At 36.9% G+C, this 17,108-nt stretch overlaps 1 protein-coding gene across 13 annotated transcripts in view; it reads left to right on the top strand.

Moving 5' to 3' along the window:
- Window positions 1–17,108, top strand: part of CDC42BPA (CDC42 binding protein kinase alpha) — a 144,908-nt gene that overhangs the window by 79,850 nt on the left and 47,950 nt on the right. For 11 of the 13 annotated variants that reach the window (XM_072333726.1, XM_072333733.1, XM_072333724.1 and 8 more), the window contains exons 12-17: window positions 2,633–2,766; window positions 4,267–4,509; window positions 4,767–4,877; window positions 8,870–9,117; window positions 12,931–13,036; window positions 14,731–14,855. In XM_072333726.1, the coding sequence (XP_072189827.1) occupies window positions 2,633–2,766; window positions 4,267–4,509; window positions 4,767–4,877; window positions 8,870–9,117; window positions 12,931–13,036; window positions 14,731–14,855 (967 nt within the window). The remainder of the gene's footprint in view (window positions 1–2,632; window positions 2,767–4,266; window positions 4,510–4,766; window positions 4,878–8,869; window positions 9,118–12,930; window positions 13,037–14,730; window positions 14,856–17,108) is intronic. The other 2 variants (XM_072333734.1, XM_072333727.1) reach the window with 1 other exon arrangement.

Genomic DNA, 17,108 nt, shown 5'->3' with positions numbered 1-17,108 from the left:
CAGATGTGTAACTGGACAGCTTCTCTGGCATGTTCTCTGACAGTTTTTCATTGTGCCTTACGTATTACATTTGAAGGTGAACATCACTTAAGTAGCTCAGGGAGGATCTCACCGGGTCCTGTATGGATGCTGTGTCTGGACAGAAGTTTTTGTGACACTTCTTTCCAGTTCCTGTGCTTGCTGCTCTGATGATGAAGAATGTAGCTACACTGGAAATCTCAATTCTGAATCAAATTTCAGCTCCGTTTTTGGTTCCTTAGCACCACAGAATAGCAACATTTGTTAGAACAACTTTTGCAGAGGAGCAGCTCTTTAAAAAAGCAGTTGTATCAGCCTTGAATTATATTTTGCTCTTGGTTTACTGAGCTGCAGGTCAGATATTAGTTCATTCTTGCAGGTATTATTCCGTTTCTTTGGCAGTGAAAAACAAAGACAGGGTGTGAAACATTCTTGAAGACAACTGATAACCGTTTCTACATATAAAAGAAGTCAATATCTGGTAAAGGCAGTTAATATTGGGAAGATTTTCTCTTAAGTATACATGAAGCATCTCTTTCATACCGCATGCGTATTTTTATATTTAGTCCTACAAAATACACATGCCTTTGATTTTTGGGTTGGAAGTGAAAAATGTGATCAAATAAAGAACATGCAGAGTCATTTAATCCATCCAGTCCCTTTGTAACTTCTCCAGTATATGCTTGAATGGCTTCACTGGTCCAGACAATATATTAAACAGAAGGCATGCATCTGTGCCTTCAGTTGTTAGTAATACAAGGTGATTTGACAAAGCTAGAAAAAGAGAATGTTTTACTTTACTTGATCTTATGGATTTGTGGTTTTTTAGTTGGTTGGTTTGTTGGTTGTTTTGATGTTGTTTTTATGAGGTAGATATTAAAACTGATTATGAGATAGATATTAAAACTAATTAAAACTAACTACAGGAGACAGACAAAAACCAGATGATGATCCTGTCTGAATAAAAAGTTCAGTGGAGCTAGTTTCTGGATGGCCTTCCAAGCCTAGATCTCTTGAACTTTAAGGAGGTAGATTTGAGGTGCAGAGCTGAACTTTATAGATTGGGCTTCTCTCATGAGCATTCAAGTGCAATGCAGTACCTTCCTAAAATGAGTGCTTGCATACATTAGCTAAAGTGTTAGCAAAAACTGGGGTGATTAGACAGAAAATTGCTGTGTTGTATTCAAAGTTACAACCAGCTTTAATCTTTTTTACTGCCTTATTTCAGACTGTAGGTGTAAACAGCCATTTGAAAAGGTAATAAAAATAATGTGAAACTGTGTCAAATTCAAGTTTGTAACAAGGGGAACCACAGAAAAATACAGCATTTTTTTGTCTTGATGGTTTTGTGTGAGATGACGCTAGCCATATGCTTCCACTTTCTAAGGTCAAAGTTGTATTTTTTTGTTACATAGGAGAAAACTTTGACGAATCTTTAACATTGCCTGATATATAAAGGGCAGCAATAGAGGAAGAAAGCAGACTTATGGAACAAAGTAGGTCATGCGCAGAAGAGAGATTTATCTTGGCTCAGCAGGGCCGTATATAAACTTTCCTTTTGCTGGTGACTTCAGAGAAGCCTACATAAGGGTGGCAGTTAATAACTTATAGCTCTGAGCTACAACTCTTATTTAAATGCACTCTTTTACATTTCTGAATACGAGTCAATGAATTACAACAATAAGGAGTATTTGTATGAGGACAAGATAATAGTGCTCTTTTCCTTTTAAAATTCTTCTGTTTCAGAAATTGCAACTGACAGAAATGTAGTTTTCTATTTGACTTCTCTAAGAGCCAGTCTCTTAGGGGAACATTTGTGAAAATGCAGTAAAAAGCTCCTATTAAGGGTATGGATGAGTTACTGGTCTGTGGATAAATGTGTAGTATGAACTCCTGCTACAATTGAAGTCAAAGGCAAAATGTCTGCAGACTTTGTAGAACTTAGAATTAACCCAATTAATTAATTCATTAATTAGAATTTTCCATTTTCTCTAGTATTTTATGGATTTCAATTTTTTATGTCAGAGCATTTGAGAGTATTTATGACTTTACTTATCTCTGCCTTAGTAATGTATTTTTGTAGTATAACTGGCAGTAAGAAACTGGCTATAGTAGTTTTCTTGTATTTATAGTAGCAATAAAGCAGATCACATAAATACAAATGGCTTTCGCACTAAAAATAAGTAAAATTTTCTGAAGTTAATTTTAAGTCTGTCAACAGGAGAACATTTGCCAGCTCTTGAGTGGACCAATATTTTTGCTGGTTCTTTCTGGAGGGAATTTGTGTGGAGAAAAGAGACTGCTTACAGTTAAGATACGGTGTAATAGAATGAACGTTATATATTACATCACAGTGCACACAAGTCAAATGCTTAGGTCATGCTGAAGTGCAAAGCAGAGTTCTGTGTGTGTTTAATCAAGTTGTCATTTTCTGTGTTGCATTACAAATAGGGCAGTTGAAACAACTTACTCCCTGTTCTGAAACCGGATAAGAATTACTTTAGTTTGTGTTTGAGACAGGAATAAATACCGAAGGGAGGTTTAAAGCAGCCAGACAGTGCTATTGTAGGATAACTTTACCCTTAACATATTTTAAATATGCTGCTTTTTCTAGATTCTGGGCATCTAGAACAGCAACTTGAAGAGGCCAGCACTGCAAGGCGGGAGTTGGACGATGCTTCCAGACAAATAAAGGCTTTTGAGAAACAGGTTAGAACGCTGAAGCAAGAGAGGGAAGATCTTAACAAGGTAAAAGAGTTTTGTCAATGACTATTCTAAAACCTAAAGACTATTTTTATGCTTCAATTTTGATTAAAATAACTTTTAAGATATAAAATTAATGAGTAGATAATAAATGTGTAATGTGACCTACTTTGCTTTCTGACTTGCTTTAAGACAAGGACACTGTTTAAAGCATCTTGTGTATGATTGTTGGGTGGTCTCGGGTGACTAATTCCAGATAATAAACTACACCGTGATCCAAACTTGGAATGGCTGCAAAGAGCCTTTTGTACTGTTACACTAAGGTGATAATTATAGTGGTTAAAAGATGAAGAACGATTCCAGACAAATAATTTAATTTGAAGTACAAGTGAGAGTGTAGCAGGGAAAAATGCTGAGAATTTGCTATTAGGGATGTGGCATGGAAGCCTTCCAAGGAGTGAGATGGGAAAAATTTCCCAAATATAAAGATCTGAAAAGTGATTTGGAATTACTACAGTAACAAATACTGACTTTCTTTTTCTATCACTGATTCCTCATTCTTAATTCAGTGTGTATTGTGCCTACTTTGTGTTCATGAGTGAATCACATTGAAAATATAATCAGATACAAAACACATCAAGCTTTATGTCATCACGATCTGCATTAGCACTGTATTTTAGAGTCTACATTCAATGTTGACCCACCATCTGTATTTGTCATTGTTTCTTTTAACTCATAGGGTTCTTAATATCTTGAGCACTGTCAGCTTGTCTAAGAAACACCATTCTGAAACAAGTATTCTTTCTTCCTCCTGCTTTTCTTTTTGTTGTCAGACACACTTTTCCTTGCTTCTTTGTTCAACTCTGTTTTGGTTGAGCATCATTAAACCGTATAAACAGCTGTGGTCCTTCATTCATAGTGTAGTAGCACAGATCTAAGAACCTTTTGTGAAAGATTTACACCATAGGAGTGGCAGTGTTCTTCATGTGGGTGCTTGTGAAAGGGTAATGATTGTTTCCTATTGTTGAACACAGTGTTTTGTGTTATCTGAAACACTCTGTAATATTCTGTATTACGGTACAGTGTGTGAAAATCATAATTGCCACACATACATCAGTTCTCAGAAGCTTCAAAAGCAGAAGTCCTCACATACAGGAGTTTTCCATTCAACTAACACACAGACACTTTTTAATTATCATTATTTATCAGTTGAGTGCTTTTTGTTCATTTTTAAGTAGTTCATGGAAAAACTGGGCAGATGGAGTTTTTTAAGACAGCAAGGCTTTTTTTACATTTTAGCATGAGTGCCTGTATTGAACCTGTAATAATGGAGCAAATTCAGACTTTGTGTAAGTTTATGCAGTTTAACTGACTTCCGTAGTAAAATCTGATTTATAGGAGCACACAGTCTGTATTGTGGATGCATTTATCAACATAAATGAGTATCTAGTTTCTCTTTACTTTGGAGAAGTTTTAGATGCACATCCAGAGAATTGGCCTTGCAGCTTTCTAGGTTTATTACTTAATTCTTTCTTTAAACTGTAGGAACTGGCAGAGTCTAGTGACAGATTAAAATCTCAAGCCAAAGAGCTGAAAGATGCACACAGCCAGCGGAAATTGGCAATGCAGGAGTTCTCAGAGATGAACGAGCGGCTGACAGACTTGCACTCTCAAAAACAAAAGCTTGCCCGCCAGCTCCGAGATAAGGAAGAAGAAATGGAAGTGGTGATGCAAAAAGTAGAAAGTTTAAGGCAAGAGTTACGCAGAACAGAGAGACTTAAAAAAGAAGTAAGTAGTAAGTTTAGAATTTATGAAATAGTAGTTATATGTAAGGCTTTCTGATGTAGTATTTTCTTTTTAATGTTGTTTGTAAATCTTTTAAATTCTTTCTTATTTCAAACGGGACCGTTTCTGTTTTATAAGAACTTGAAGTGTCCAGGTTAGTGCTGAAGTTGTGTCTCTCTGTCTCTCTAACTGAAAATCAAAAGTAGGTTTTGAAGAAATGTAAGAGCCCTGCCCATTAATAAATGCCTGTATTTTTGTAGCTGGAAGTCCAAGCTGAAGCTGCGGCTGCTGAGGCATCCAAAGACAGGAAACTGCGAGAGCGGAGTGAGCAGTACTCCAAGCAGTTGGAAAGCGAAGTAGAAGGGCTAAAGGTTAGTCTGTTCTAATATTAACACCTGTAAACTTAGCAGGCAACAAGCACTGGATCTGTTTGATTGCTTTCAGTTGTAAGGGAAAAAGATATTGTCAGTTTGACACTTCCGTTGGTGCTGAATACTGATGCAAGCATGAATTGCATTATTGTCCAGAAGAATTAACATTTACCCATTGCAGTTTTCAGACCATTGTATTCACTGCTCACTGAAGAGTTTCTCTATGATCTTTATACCAAACTGCTTCAGATATTACACTGTTTAACTGTTAAAGGCTTTTTTTTAGTGTAGAATGGCTGAGTGTTTGAAGATAAACTTAAAACCTCTGCAGGTTTCTTTATAGGTGTTTCATGCACTGAGTTGTAAATAAAAAGAAAGGTAGGTTTCTCCAAAATGGAAATCACCTGATGTAGCTGGAAAGGAAAAGTTTTAGTGTATTTAGATGGCTCACATGTATGTATGAAACTTAAATAAGCCAAGAATGTTCACTGTGTTTTTATTCCATGCTTTAGCATTATATACAGTGCTCTCAAGAAATTAGACTTTCTCAGAAATTGAAGGGGAAGGTTTTTTTTGTTTCTGCATTGGGACTGTTGTTCATTTACAGCAAAATGCTGTTCCTGGGATAATTCTGTATTTCTTACACAAAATGTCATTAGGTCCATTCTGGTCTTAAATCACATGAATAATAGTTTTGTTAATAGAATTCAATGGAACATTTGTCAACATTAAGTCATTGCACAGGAGGTTGTTTTGTTTTGATCACACGTTCGCCTTCCTTCCTTAAATGAAAATAAGGAAATCCATTCATCATGAAATTTGAATTTTTAGAGCTCCTGATGCTGTGAATTCAGATTATCATCTGAAAATTAAGATGTATTTGTTCTGCTTTCATTAATCTTCACCACCAGGAAAGAGTTTATTTATCAGTATGTCTCTCTTAGACATGAAAGGAATTTATGGAAGGTCTACTGAGAAAAGATGGTAAGCTGATTTATAACAACAAGGCAAGTTTATCAGAATAGGAAAGGGAAATTGTAGCTTGATTTCCATCGGGTATGGTAATATAATAATACCTGCAAATGCACAAACACTATCTACAAATATAATATAAAACTATCTACAGATGTTGCTCAGCTCTTCACTTGTTGATGAACAAGTTTATTGGTATTTTTGTGGCACTTCCGTGGATTTGCTAGAAAATCTTACTTACTTTGGTAAACTTACTTACCCACCTTTGGATATACCCTTAGCCAAAATTCTGCCCAGATCCCAGGGCTTTGTGCTTCTCACCTGCTGGCTTTAGCACTTCAGAGACCCAAATCAGGTGTAGATTCAGTGATGCAGGTACAGTTTGGATTGCATAGGTAGAAGCCTCAGTTCTTTAATGCAGGAAATACTACCAACACATATACTTTCTTCGTGTTATTAGATATTTTAAGTATGTTCGTATGCTCTAATTTCAAAACAAGCATATTTGCCCAGGCTGATTCTGCACTGAAAAGGACTAAGTACGTAGAGTCTGCTTTCACGATTAGAATGGTTCTGGTGCTAGTTTGTATGTCTGCTTTTCTTATTATTTATTGGATTCCTAAGTTCATTCTAAGCAAATTTGGACCACATTCTTTATGTTGAAATTCTAGATTGCATACTGAAAATGAAATGATTTCATTCTTATCTGAGCAATAGCAAATTATTAAATTGGTAGGAATAATGTAGTAATCTAAATAAGTGATAATTGATATGAATTGTTAAAAAAAAAATAATCTTTCTTAATATGTTGCATTTGACAAGTATTTCTACCATAGAGCTGTGCTAAGTGTCACAATCCTCAGTTTCTTCATATTCCTAGCACAGTAAATTATCATTACCATCTGCAGAATGCAAGATACAAATCTTGAAGCAACACATAATACCAGAGGATTATCACATTAAAGCCAAGCCAAAAGCCTTCCAAGATTTTTACTAGTATGCTTGTTTAATATCAGATTGCTTAAATAGTAAGTTTTTTCCATGCCGTCTGATATATTATTGCAATATTTAATGATTATTCTTTATTCTGCAAGTACAAAACTTGTCTGTTTCACTGCACTTACAGCATTCATAGTACATGATGTACACGGCAAGCCATATAGTCTTATTTACAGTGCTGCTGTTAGTTTGCACTTAGCTGCTGTGTGGTGCCTTTGTTGTTTGTGTGTGCCTGTGTGAGAGGGAGGGAGAAGGGAGAATTCCTGCACTGAGTTATGGCATCTATCTACGTGACAAATGATGCAAATTCTGTCTCAGTTGCACTGCTTGTCCACTTGAAACAGGCATGTATGAAAACATCTATTTGGAATTTGTGCTTGCATCAATTCAAAGCATGTTTTTTGTTTCTTCTGTTACTGTAGTTCTGTTAGCCATTGTACAGTACCACTGATCTCTCACTTCTGCAGCAGCATCTGTTTTATCACAGAATTGCAGGGGTTGGATGGGACCTCTGGTTGTCATTGAGTCCAACAGCAGGTCACACAGGAAGGCGTCCCAGCAGGATCTTTAAATTGTGAAATACAATGTGAACAACCATTAAGACCATGGTGTTGCAAACAAACTGTTTGCGTGCTCTACGGTTATATATGTGTGGGCAGTTTAACATGTTGGGCATTAAAAAGCAAGTTCAGTAGTTGACTATGTGGGTATGAAAGAAAATTCCTTTCCTTTCATCTCCGTACCATCTCCATTTAGTGTGGCATCTTTTTTCTCTGGTAGACCATTCTGCATCAGAACTGCAGGATTTTGTTCTTTGATCAGAACAGATGGCCATTTTGATGAGAATAAGTTAGAAAAAACAGTGAGGTAGCAGCATGTATCTGGCTCACAATGTGAGGTGCTTTACAGTGTTATGCTGGCACTAAGAGTAAGGCCATTTTCTCACAGAATTCATCATAATAGTAATTCAGATAATCTGAATTTCTTCAGTGACTTTTAGCTCTTGAAATCTGTGTATCATCAAAGTAAACTGATGAAAGTTATGTTTACTTATGATAAGAATGGAGTTAGTTATGAAATATTGTAGAACCTCCTACAAGTGTGAGACAGTTATCCTAAGGAAGGTTTTACAGTTATCTGCCGTTTTTTGAAGCAGTCTTCTTATTAAGTTATTTGCATTATTTATTTAGACTACATTTATTTTCATGTTAAAAATAGAAAAAAAGTCCAAACCAAGTTATACATGTATTTACATTGAATGTAAATGTATCTACATTTCCATACTTGGATTTCAGTGCATATGTAATGCCACAATCTCAATTTTTCCTGTTACAGCAGGACTTTGAGTTTAGTGACTGCACATTGATACAAATGTGTACGTGTCCTTAAGCAATGCGTAAAGACTGCAGAAATGCCAGATCTCACCAGGAGAGCTTTACAGCTGTGAAAAGTGAAGTACTCATACTGCTTAAAGCTTGTTTTTCCTGTTAATCTGCTGTGGTGCAAATGGTCAGTTTAAGTAAAATAGGTCAGGTTTTCCTGACTGATGCAATCCATATTGTGTTTTTGTGGCTAGAATTTAGCCTTCAGTTAAATCTCTGCCGGCCTTTGTATAGCTTTTCCACAAATTATTTGTGCTTTGAAATATATTGACTATATGTCATTGTCCTTCTTCTGCATTCCTGAAAGTCTCTTCGTTTTGTTGCTGTGAACTGGTTGAGTGCGAACACAGAAGTCTTTCAATGCTGCGGTCACTTTCTGACTGCCTCTAAGGGCAGTCACAGTGTGGCATGTTGTGTTTAAGGTGATGATTTCTGCGTTTTGAAAAGTATTGCTGCATTTAAATCACAAAATGATAGAAGTTCAAATTTATGATTAACAAATTTTCAGAAAAATTAAGAGAGAGACATGTTTTTATGTGAAGTCTGTAACGGGATATTTTCTAACGCTTTAGAGTATTGAGTTGCTGCTAAGCATTGTTTCAGCGTTCTTGAGTGCTAACTTGGAGCTTCTTGTTTTAGCAAAAACAGATTGGACGCTCACCCGGGGTAAGCAGTATAGAACACCAGCAAGAGATCACTAAATTAAAGGCAGACCTGGAAAAGAAAAGTGTTTTCTATGAAGAGGAACTATCTAAACGTGAAATAATGCATGCTAATGAAATAAAAAGTCTGAAGAAGGAGCTACGGGATGCAGAGAGCCAGCAGCTTGCACTAAAGAAGGAGATCATGATTTTGAAAGACAAGTTAGAGAAAACAAGAAGAGAAAAGTGAGTATTTTATGGAATAAAATAAAAAAGCTGAGACTATATTTCTAAGGCTCCTATTGTATTTCCTGACTCAGTACAATCTCCTTAATTGGAGTGCAGGCAGGATGGATTTTGGCTGAGCTAATGGCGTGACTGAAAGTAAAGTCACCTTTAGAAGTGAAACAACAGCAGCAACAAAATCCTCAATATTGTAATGAAACAGTTAATCTTAGACCAGAACTCTGACACTGTTTGATGGTTCTGAGGTATGTAACTTGAGTTTCAGAATTGCAGCTCAGGATATATTGACTCCAGATATTTGTGTTGCAGCTTAAAATATATATATATATATATATATATATATATATAGTTTGTTTGTTTGTTTGGTATTTTCATCCTTTGATGCAAAACAAATGTGTTGAAGATCAACTATTGCTTACATTTCTGCCTGCACAGGAACTTAATGTGGACTAGGGCTAATCCATGCTGGGTTATATCCAGTGTTAACATCAGTCAGACTGCTGTAGGCATAAGCTGCTTTATCTCTTTTGGCATGGTAATTTGTCAGAGAAGTGCTTTTTTCTCTCCCACGCAGCAGAGCTTATAACTAGCCTTGACAATGTTTCTTGAAGCATTCATCAGTAGAAATGAGTTTTTCTGTTGGATAGCGTAGTGTTGAAAATACTAATAGTCACAGCTTGAACATGTTCGTCATTTCCATTCATATAAGTCAGAGGACTTTATAGACACTGAAGTAGGTGTTTCTCTTTGCTGCTGTGATAAGATGGGATATTATAAAAAGCATGTAGCAGAGATTCCTACTGAAAGCTTAAGTTGTAGCAGCCCTTGAATATAAGCAGTAAATAAAACATCATTTTTCTAAAAGCCTTTGCAGATTTGTAGGCTGGACATATTATTGCAGCAGTTTGCTGCTTCATTAAAAGTTGAGAGGTGAAGTATGCCATCAGTAGAGCATTTTCATTGTATCAGAACTTAATGGTCTTGATGACCTATGGCTTATAAATACAGAAGATGCTATGCTGTCTTGTAATCAATAAAGGGGATAGAATGATACTCTTTTAATGATGTCAGCTCATTAGCGCCTCCAAAGGAAGTAATATTGAAGAAACAGTCATTAATATCTCTTTATGCAACTTAAACTGTTCTTAGAGATGAAACCTTGAAATGTCAACCAGTACAAAAACTCCCCAGAGTTCTGTCAGAACCATTGTAATGCACAGCTGCAGAGCCCGTAACTAGATGTTCATCTGGTGAAGTGACAAATGGCCTAACGATGCAGATCTCCTTCATGCTAGCCTTTTGTCTTTTAGTGTCGCTTCTTTGTAAAGAGAAAATGAGCTGCATCAAAATCTGAAGTGAAGGCTGATGCAGTCGTGTATTTCTGTATTTCAAATGTCGATATAAGGAAAAATTGTAAGGATTGAACAGAAGTGTGTTACACATCCAGAATCCAGCATTTAGCCCTTAGTGCGAAGGGGTTAAGCATCATATTGAGTCAGGTGTCCAAGCACAGCAAGGAGGGATTAATGAAGACTTGACCTTCAGCTGGGTTTCGTTAAACTGATAGGCAGAATTTCACTGGGTCTCCACAGAAATGCAGCAGTTCACTGTTCAGCATATGCTACAGACTGACATCTGTAGCAGTTCTGGGATTTAGAAGGAAAGTTTCAGAATGGCAGAACTGCCATTCAGTTCATAGGATGTGGTAGCTTTTCTCATGAGGTCGCTACATTTTTTTGTTTCTCCTTGCATACATTGTGTTTAGCTTTTGTAATCAGGCAAACAAAGCTTTTCAAGAGTCTGCCAATACAGAATTACAGAGGTGTTGTTCACTGTAAGTGCTGAAAAGGAAGCACCTGAAGTCTTCATGAAATAACTAGGACTATTTAAACAATAAGTCTGGAGTGGGCTCAGCATTGAAGTGTATTTGGTAGTCTAAAAATAAACTTTAGTATATGTTAGAAGCCTTTATAAAGCAATGCAAAGCTGTAGTCATTTCTTAGAATTATTATTATGAACTATTTGAGAAGAAGTTGCAAAAAACCTAGGGTGAAGAATGAATAATGTTTGTGGAGTTTTAAGTCTATTAATGATAGATTTATAAAGCAGTAAAGTCCTATAAAATAGTGTTAGCTTTTTTTAGATTTATGATCTGAAGAAGCCTGAGGGCTGGTGTTTGTTTCAGGTCAAATTTCCTTGTTTCACAAAGCATTAGGATAAAATGTTAATCCACTTTCTGCATCCGCAGCTAAGAGCTGAAGAGACAAAGTGATACCATAAAGCTGTATTTCATATTGCTTGCGTGTGGTTTGTGGTAGCTTTGTTGTTTTGTTGTTTATTTGTTGTTGTTTTTTTTACCAACAAAATGAAATCTGAATCACGTATCATTTCTTAAATTTCAAAAGTGAAGACATAGCTAAATTTTAGATGAGAGAAGAAGCCTGATGGGAAAGGAGGTTTCTAGACTTCAAAGTAAATGTTGTATTTTGATCTTCTTTACTGTCCATGATATGCCTATGGAGTCTGTCATAGTATTGTGGCTTGCTGAATGCATATTTGGGTATAATAGTTTATATTCACACTCTCCTTTGTTTATTTTCTTTGTTTGTGTACCATACTATAGCAATTTGGCTTACTAGGTTAGTGACAATAAGCAGTTTAATTAAGAACCCAAAATACAGCGCAACACATGTTGACTGTCCATCCATAATTCACCACCGTTTTTGCTTTGAGCCTTAAAGCCATAAAATAACAAGAAACATAGAACATAAATGCTATAAATAAGTAAATCCCCACAAAAAAACATTAATATGCAAAAGCTAAATAAAAGGAGGAAAAGAAATTAAAAGTAAGTTTGCTCTGCATTCCATGCAATTAGTTTTGAATCTCTGCCTTGCAAACAGAAGCAAGACCTGCTATTAATTCCCCTGACAGCCAATGCTTTAATGTTTTCCTGCCTTTTTGCTGGGCGGCTCATCATATGCAGGGAATCTGTTGATACAGAAAAGGAGGGGTGGTGAATTTCAAACTTGGCGTTTAAACAGTAACGATAGTATGTTACTTCACTGGGAGGTAGTGTTATGTTTCAAAGGATGCCTAGCAACATAGGATTTCACCATGAATCTAACATGCTGTACAAGATTTCAAAGAGTAGTCGGAGCGCTTAAATGAATTTCAAATTAGGGATAGGAAATTCAAACCAGCATTACTCTTAACTGGGCTCACTGTAACCACTGGCGCTTCTCTGTTGTTTTTTTAAGGGTGTTTCTGCAATTTGGTACATTTGTACTTGTTGTACATCTCAGTAAAAGAGCTGAGGTTATAATTCCTCTATCATGTAACATAAAGTTCTCTTGGTATCCAGAAAAACAGTTGCAATGTTCAAGACAATCCCCTGGATTTTATTTTTATGCGGTTCTTTTTTTAAAGAACTGCGAATTTTATAGCCAGGCAGTGATGTTTACTGACGGATATTTTCTGTACCTTTGGTATTCAAGGTGCAATTCCATCAGTCGACATGAACTCTGTACCCATTACAGTGAATACAAAATGGTATACTATCATCTTCCTGAATCTTTCAATTGCAGTGAGTCTCAGAAGAGAGGCAGGCTTTACTTCTGATGGGAGTTGGAGGTCTGCAGCATTGCTACTAAAATGGTAGTTTAACACAGTATTGCTTTAGTCTTGGTAGACTCAGATGTTACCAGTCTAGTACTTTCAGCTACTGCCTATTTGATCATTATATATTTAAGTAAAGAGTGTGATACATTTTTGAAAGGAAGTTTTCTAAATCTAATCCATTTTATTTCTTAGCCAAAGTGAAAGAGAGGAATTTGAAACAGAGTTCAAACAGAAATATGAACGGGAAAAGATTCTGCTAACAGAGGAAAACAAGAAACTTTCAAATGAACTTGATAAGGTAAGTGCTGGTTAGCTGAGTCCTGAGTTTACAATTAGTATAGGTGGTGTACAAATTTGGTACTCTAAAGCTTTGGTTAACAAAACTCTTACTCTAGAGGATAATATTACACAAAAATGTCATTAATATGTTGTCATTAATATTTGAATAGAGAATATCTACAGGCATTTGAATTTGAGATTGTGTTCATATTTATTGCGCCAAGATAAGTTTAGGTTGGACGTTAGGAAACACCTACAGAAAGGGTAGTTAAACACTGGAATAGGCTCCCCAGGGAGGTGGTTGAGTCACTGTCCCTGTATGTGTTTAAGAGCCATTTGGATGTGGTGCTCAGAGATATGATTTAGCAGAGGGTTGTTAGAGTTAGGGTAGAGTTAGGCTGCAGTTGGACTTGATGGTCTTTGAGGTCTTTTCCAACCTGAGTAAGTCTATGATTCTCTCTATATATATGCAGGTATCTGGGTCATTTTATGTTATAACGAATATGGTTACAACCATATGTTCTACTAAGAGTAATAAGTTTACTGGGATTAATTTTATGTATTACCCTAAGCCAAAAAAAGAAAAAATATATATTTGCCTGTGTGATCCAAATATAAAGTTATATGTTTAATGATGTGACTACGTAGAAGAGCCCCTCCTGCTTGGCAAGATTGTGTATTACTTTGGGTCAATAAAAAAAATGTGAACAGTAAGACAGTTCAATTGAAGTGTATTGAGCAAGGAATTCTTAGATTTTGTTTATCTCTTCATTGTTCATTTCACTTTCCTGTTTTTCAAAACTTGATTCGCTTTGTATTTATTTTGTAAAGCGACACTGAAAAAAATAAACATTTAAACCCATTGAAATGATAAATATGTAGCTAAGTACTCACATAAGCAATAAAAAGCTGCTTAAAAATTGGTATTTTTTCATCATTTTGATTTGATAATACATTTCAGTGCAAAAAGCATCATTTCATGTGAGATTTATTCTCCTCATTTGGCCTTTCTTTTAACTCCATGTGATGTCTAATTCTATTATGATTTTATGAATATTTAGCATAATGAAGTTTTAATTTCCCATACGAAATCAGGTTAGCTGTGGCTTTTGCCTTTTAGAAAGTGCATGTATGAATGACAGCTGTGTGAATGCAAGAAAGGTTAATTGCTAGGTATTCCATTTTGTACTTACAGATGTGTAATTTCAATTTCTCTGTCTGCGAGCGGGTAAAATGAAAAACAGGGGAATGTGAAATACCTGGAGAATACCTGACTGATCTGTGGCTCTATCTGTTAAGCCTCATTCTCCATGGTTACTAGACGAGGGAGAGATTCAGTGTTTTTATCTGAGCAGTAATATTTTTTGTGTCCTTGCTTTGTCTTTTTGATTTATTTTTTCATATAGAGAGCATTCTACACATACATGGTGTGAAACAGAAACCTTTTAAGAGTTGCAGAGTTATATAGAGGCTAGTTCTGTAGAAAGAAACTGATTTGTTGTTTGTCCCTAAAAAGACCTTTAAGTACAGCTCAGGTCATATATGAGAAAAGATTCTGGCTTTAGTTGTTGCATGGTGTTCATTGTGATGGATATTAGATTTTAAAGCGGATATATATACTGAGAGGGAGAAGGGACACATGGCTCTGAGTCTGTAGAGTGATGCAGTCACAATAGCTTATACATTGAACAATTTGTTTTATTCCTCATTCAGCTCACCGCCATGTTTGAGAGGCTGAGTATGAATAACCGACAGCTGGAAGAAGAAATGAGAGACCTAGCTGATAAAAAGGAGTCTGTGGCCCACTGGGAGGCCCAGATTACGGAGATCATCCAATGGTGAGTACTCATTCTGTGGCTGTTTTGCATTTGTACATGACACTTGCAAGTGCTTAGGTGAAATCCCACACCTGCCTGGGATTCTGCTGTATTTTTGCCTGAGATATTAATAACATCCATATATGGAAAATCGTGTTCCTCCTTAAGAAGGAAAGTGTCTTTTCAAATACAAGGAATGAAGCACAAAATGATCATGGCTGCTGGGTGTGGCTTGTGGCTCTGGAAGAATGCTGAAAGGAATCATGTGCTGAGCTCATGCCTCCAAGAAGGAGCAAGCCTGGGAAAAGCAGTGGCTGGGAGCATTTGTGTCTCAGCATTAATGTCCTTCATCTGCTTGGCATGTGTCAGAATGAAACAGATGTAGTGCAACTTCCATGTGATTTTTACAAGGCAGAAAGGCAGAAGATTTGAGACTGTCCAAGTGCCAGTCAGGTGATGTTTCTAATAATACTTTAGTTAAATAATGCTATTACATTTATGAAGTCTTTTGTCCACTTCTAATAAGGGGAGGGGGAAAAAAAAAAAAAGAAACTATTGAGAGGAATTGCTTTTTCTAGACATCTTTCATTTTTCTCCTCCATTCCTGTTTTTCTCTCCCCTCCCTGTGTATGGCTCATTGTCATGTTTAGTATCTATGAAAACATTTTGTATCTCAACAGTTTTTTCCACGTCTGTGAAGATTTCATCATCGCACACTAAGTCTGTTTTTTCATTTACTACTTGAATTCTTCCCCATTTCTTCTGCCTTGTGGTAACTGCCTAAGGGTAGGGAGGACCTCCAGAGGGACCTGGATAGGCTGTATCGCTGGGCTGAGGTGAATGGGATGAGGTTCAACAAGGGCAAGTGCCAGGTCCTGCATGTTGGCCAAAATAACCCCATGCAGCGCTATAGGCTTGGGGTTGAGTGTCTGGATGACTGTGAAGAGGAAAGGGACCTGGGGGTGTTGGTAGATGCTCACCTGAACATGAGCTGACAGTGTGCCCAGGTGGCCAAGAATGCCAGTGGCATCCTGGCCTGTATAAGAAATAGTGTGGCCAGCGGGAGCAGAGAGGTGATCATCTCTGTGTACTCAGCTCTGGTGAGGATGCATGTCAAGTGCTGTGTTCAGTTTTGGGCCCTGGAACGTGTCCAGTGAAGGGCAATGAAACTGGTGATGGGTCTGGAGTGCAAGTCTTTATGAGGAGCATCTGAGGGAGCTGGGATTGTTTAGCCTGAAGAAGAGGAGGCTCAGGGGAGACCTCATTGCACTTTACAACTTTCTGAGGGGAGGTTGTGATGAGGAGGGGTTGGCCTCTTCTCCCAGGCAGCAAACAGGACCTGAAGAAATGGTCACAAGTTGTACCAGAGGAGGGTTAGACTGGACATAAGAAGGAACTTTTTCTTTCAGAGAGTGGTCAGGCACAGGAATGGCTGTGCAGGGAGGTGGTGGAGTTGCCATCCCTGGCAGTGTTCAAGAGGCATCTGGATGAGGAGCTACAAGATCTGGTTTAGTGGTTTGCTGTAGCTATGATAATGGGAGGACAGTTGGACTAGATGACCTTGTAGGTCCTTTCCAACCTTGTGATTCTATGATTCTATGAACTAAGTAATCTAGTTTGTTATGCCAAAGTGAGAATCCGAAACATTTATTTTAATGAACCCTAACATGCTGATTGTTGTAAGGCCAGTATAAATTTGTTGTTCGAATACACAGAAAGTTTGCCTTTGAATATAACTGTGTGATATATATAACAAGAAAACAAGGTTGTCCTCTGGCTTTCTGGAAGTGTTTTAAACTGTTTGTTACATAAAGTAATTTAACTTTGATCTGTATTATGAAGTTCATAATATGTCAAGGCATTGAATTCATAGCAGAGATGACAAAATGTAAAGGGTGTAGGTTTGTCTGTCACAACTCTAAGCATAGTGGACTGTCTGCATCGGAGAAATAAATATTTATTTGCTAAAACTCAGTTTGTAGCTGATTCAAAATGCTTATTCAGAAAAAAATTCTAGGTAAGAAGAGACACAAGTCTGTTGTTTTGCATTCCATGTTGTTGGAAAGCACTCAGAAGTTTAGAGCTACAGAAAAAGACAAGTCAGCATTAAATGTGGATTGTTTTACTTGACACTTAGTAAAACGTACCAACAGCCATTAAGAAAGCCTGTTCTCCAATTTATGAGAGCGTTTAATATTTTAAGATGTACTACTGATGCAGTTCAGATACGCGATAAGGCATCTTGCACGCATCAGATGTCACTTGGGAGGAAAA

Source organism: Excalfactoria chinensis, chromosome 3 (assembly GCF_039878825.1).
Source record: "Excalfactoria chinensis isolate bCotChi1 chromosome 3, bCotChi1.hap2, whole genome shotgun sequence".
Lineage (NCBI taxonomy): Eukaryota > Metazoa > Chordata > Aves > Galliformes > Phasianidae > Excalfactoria > Excalfactoria chinensis.
Note: the sequence above shows the minus strand (reverse complement) of the source record. Positions and strands in the feature narration are given on the sequence as shown.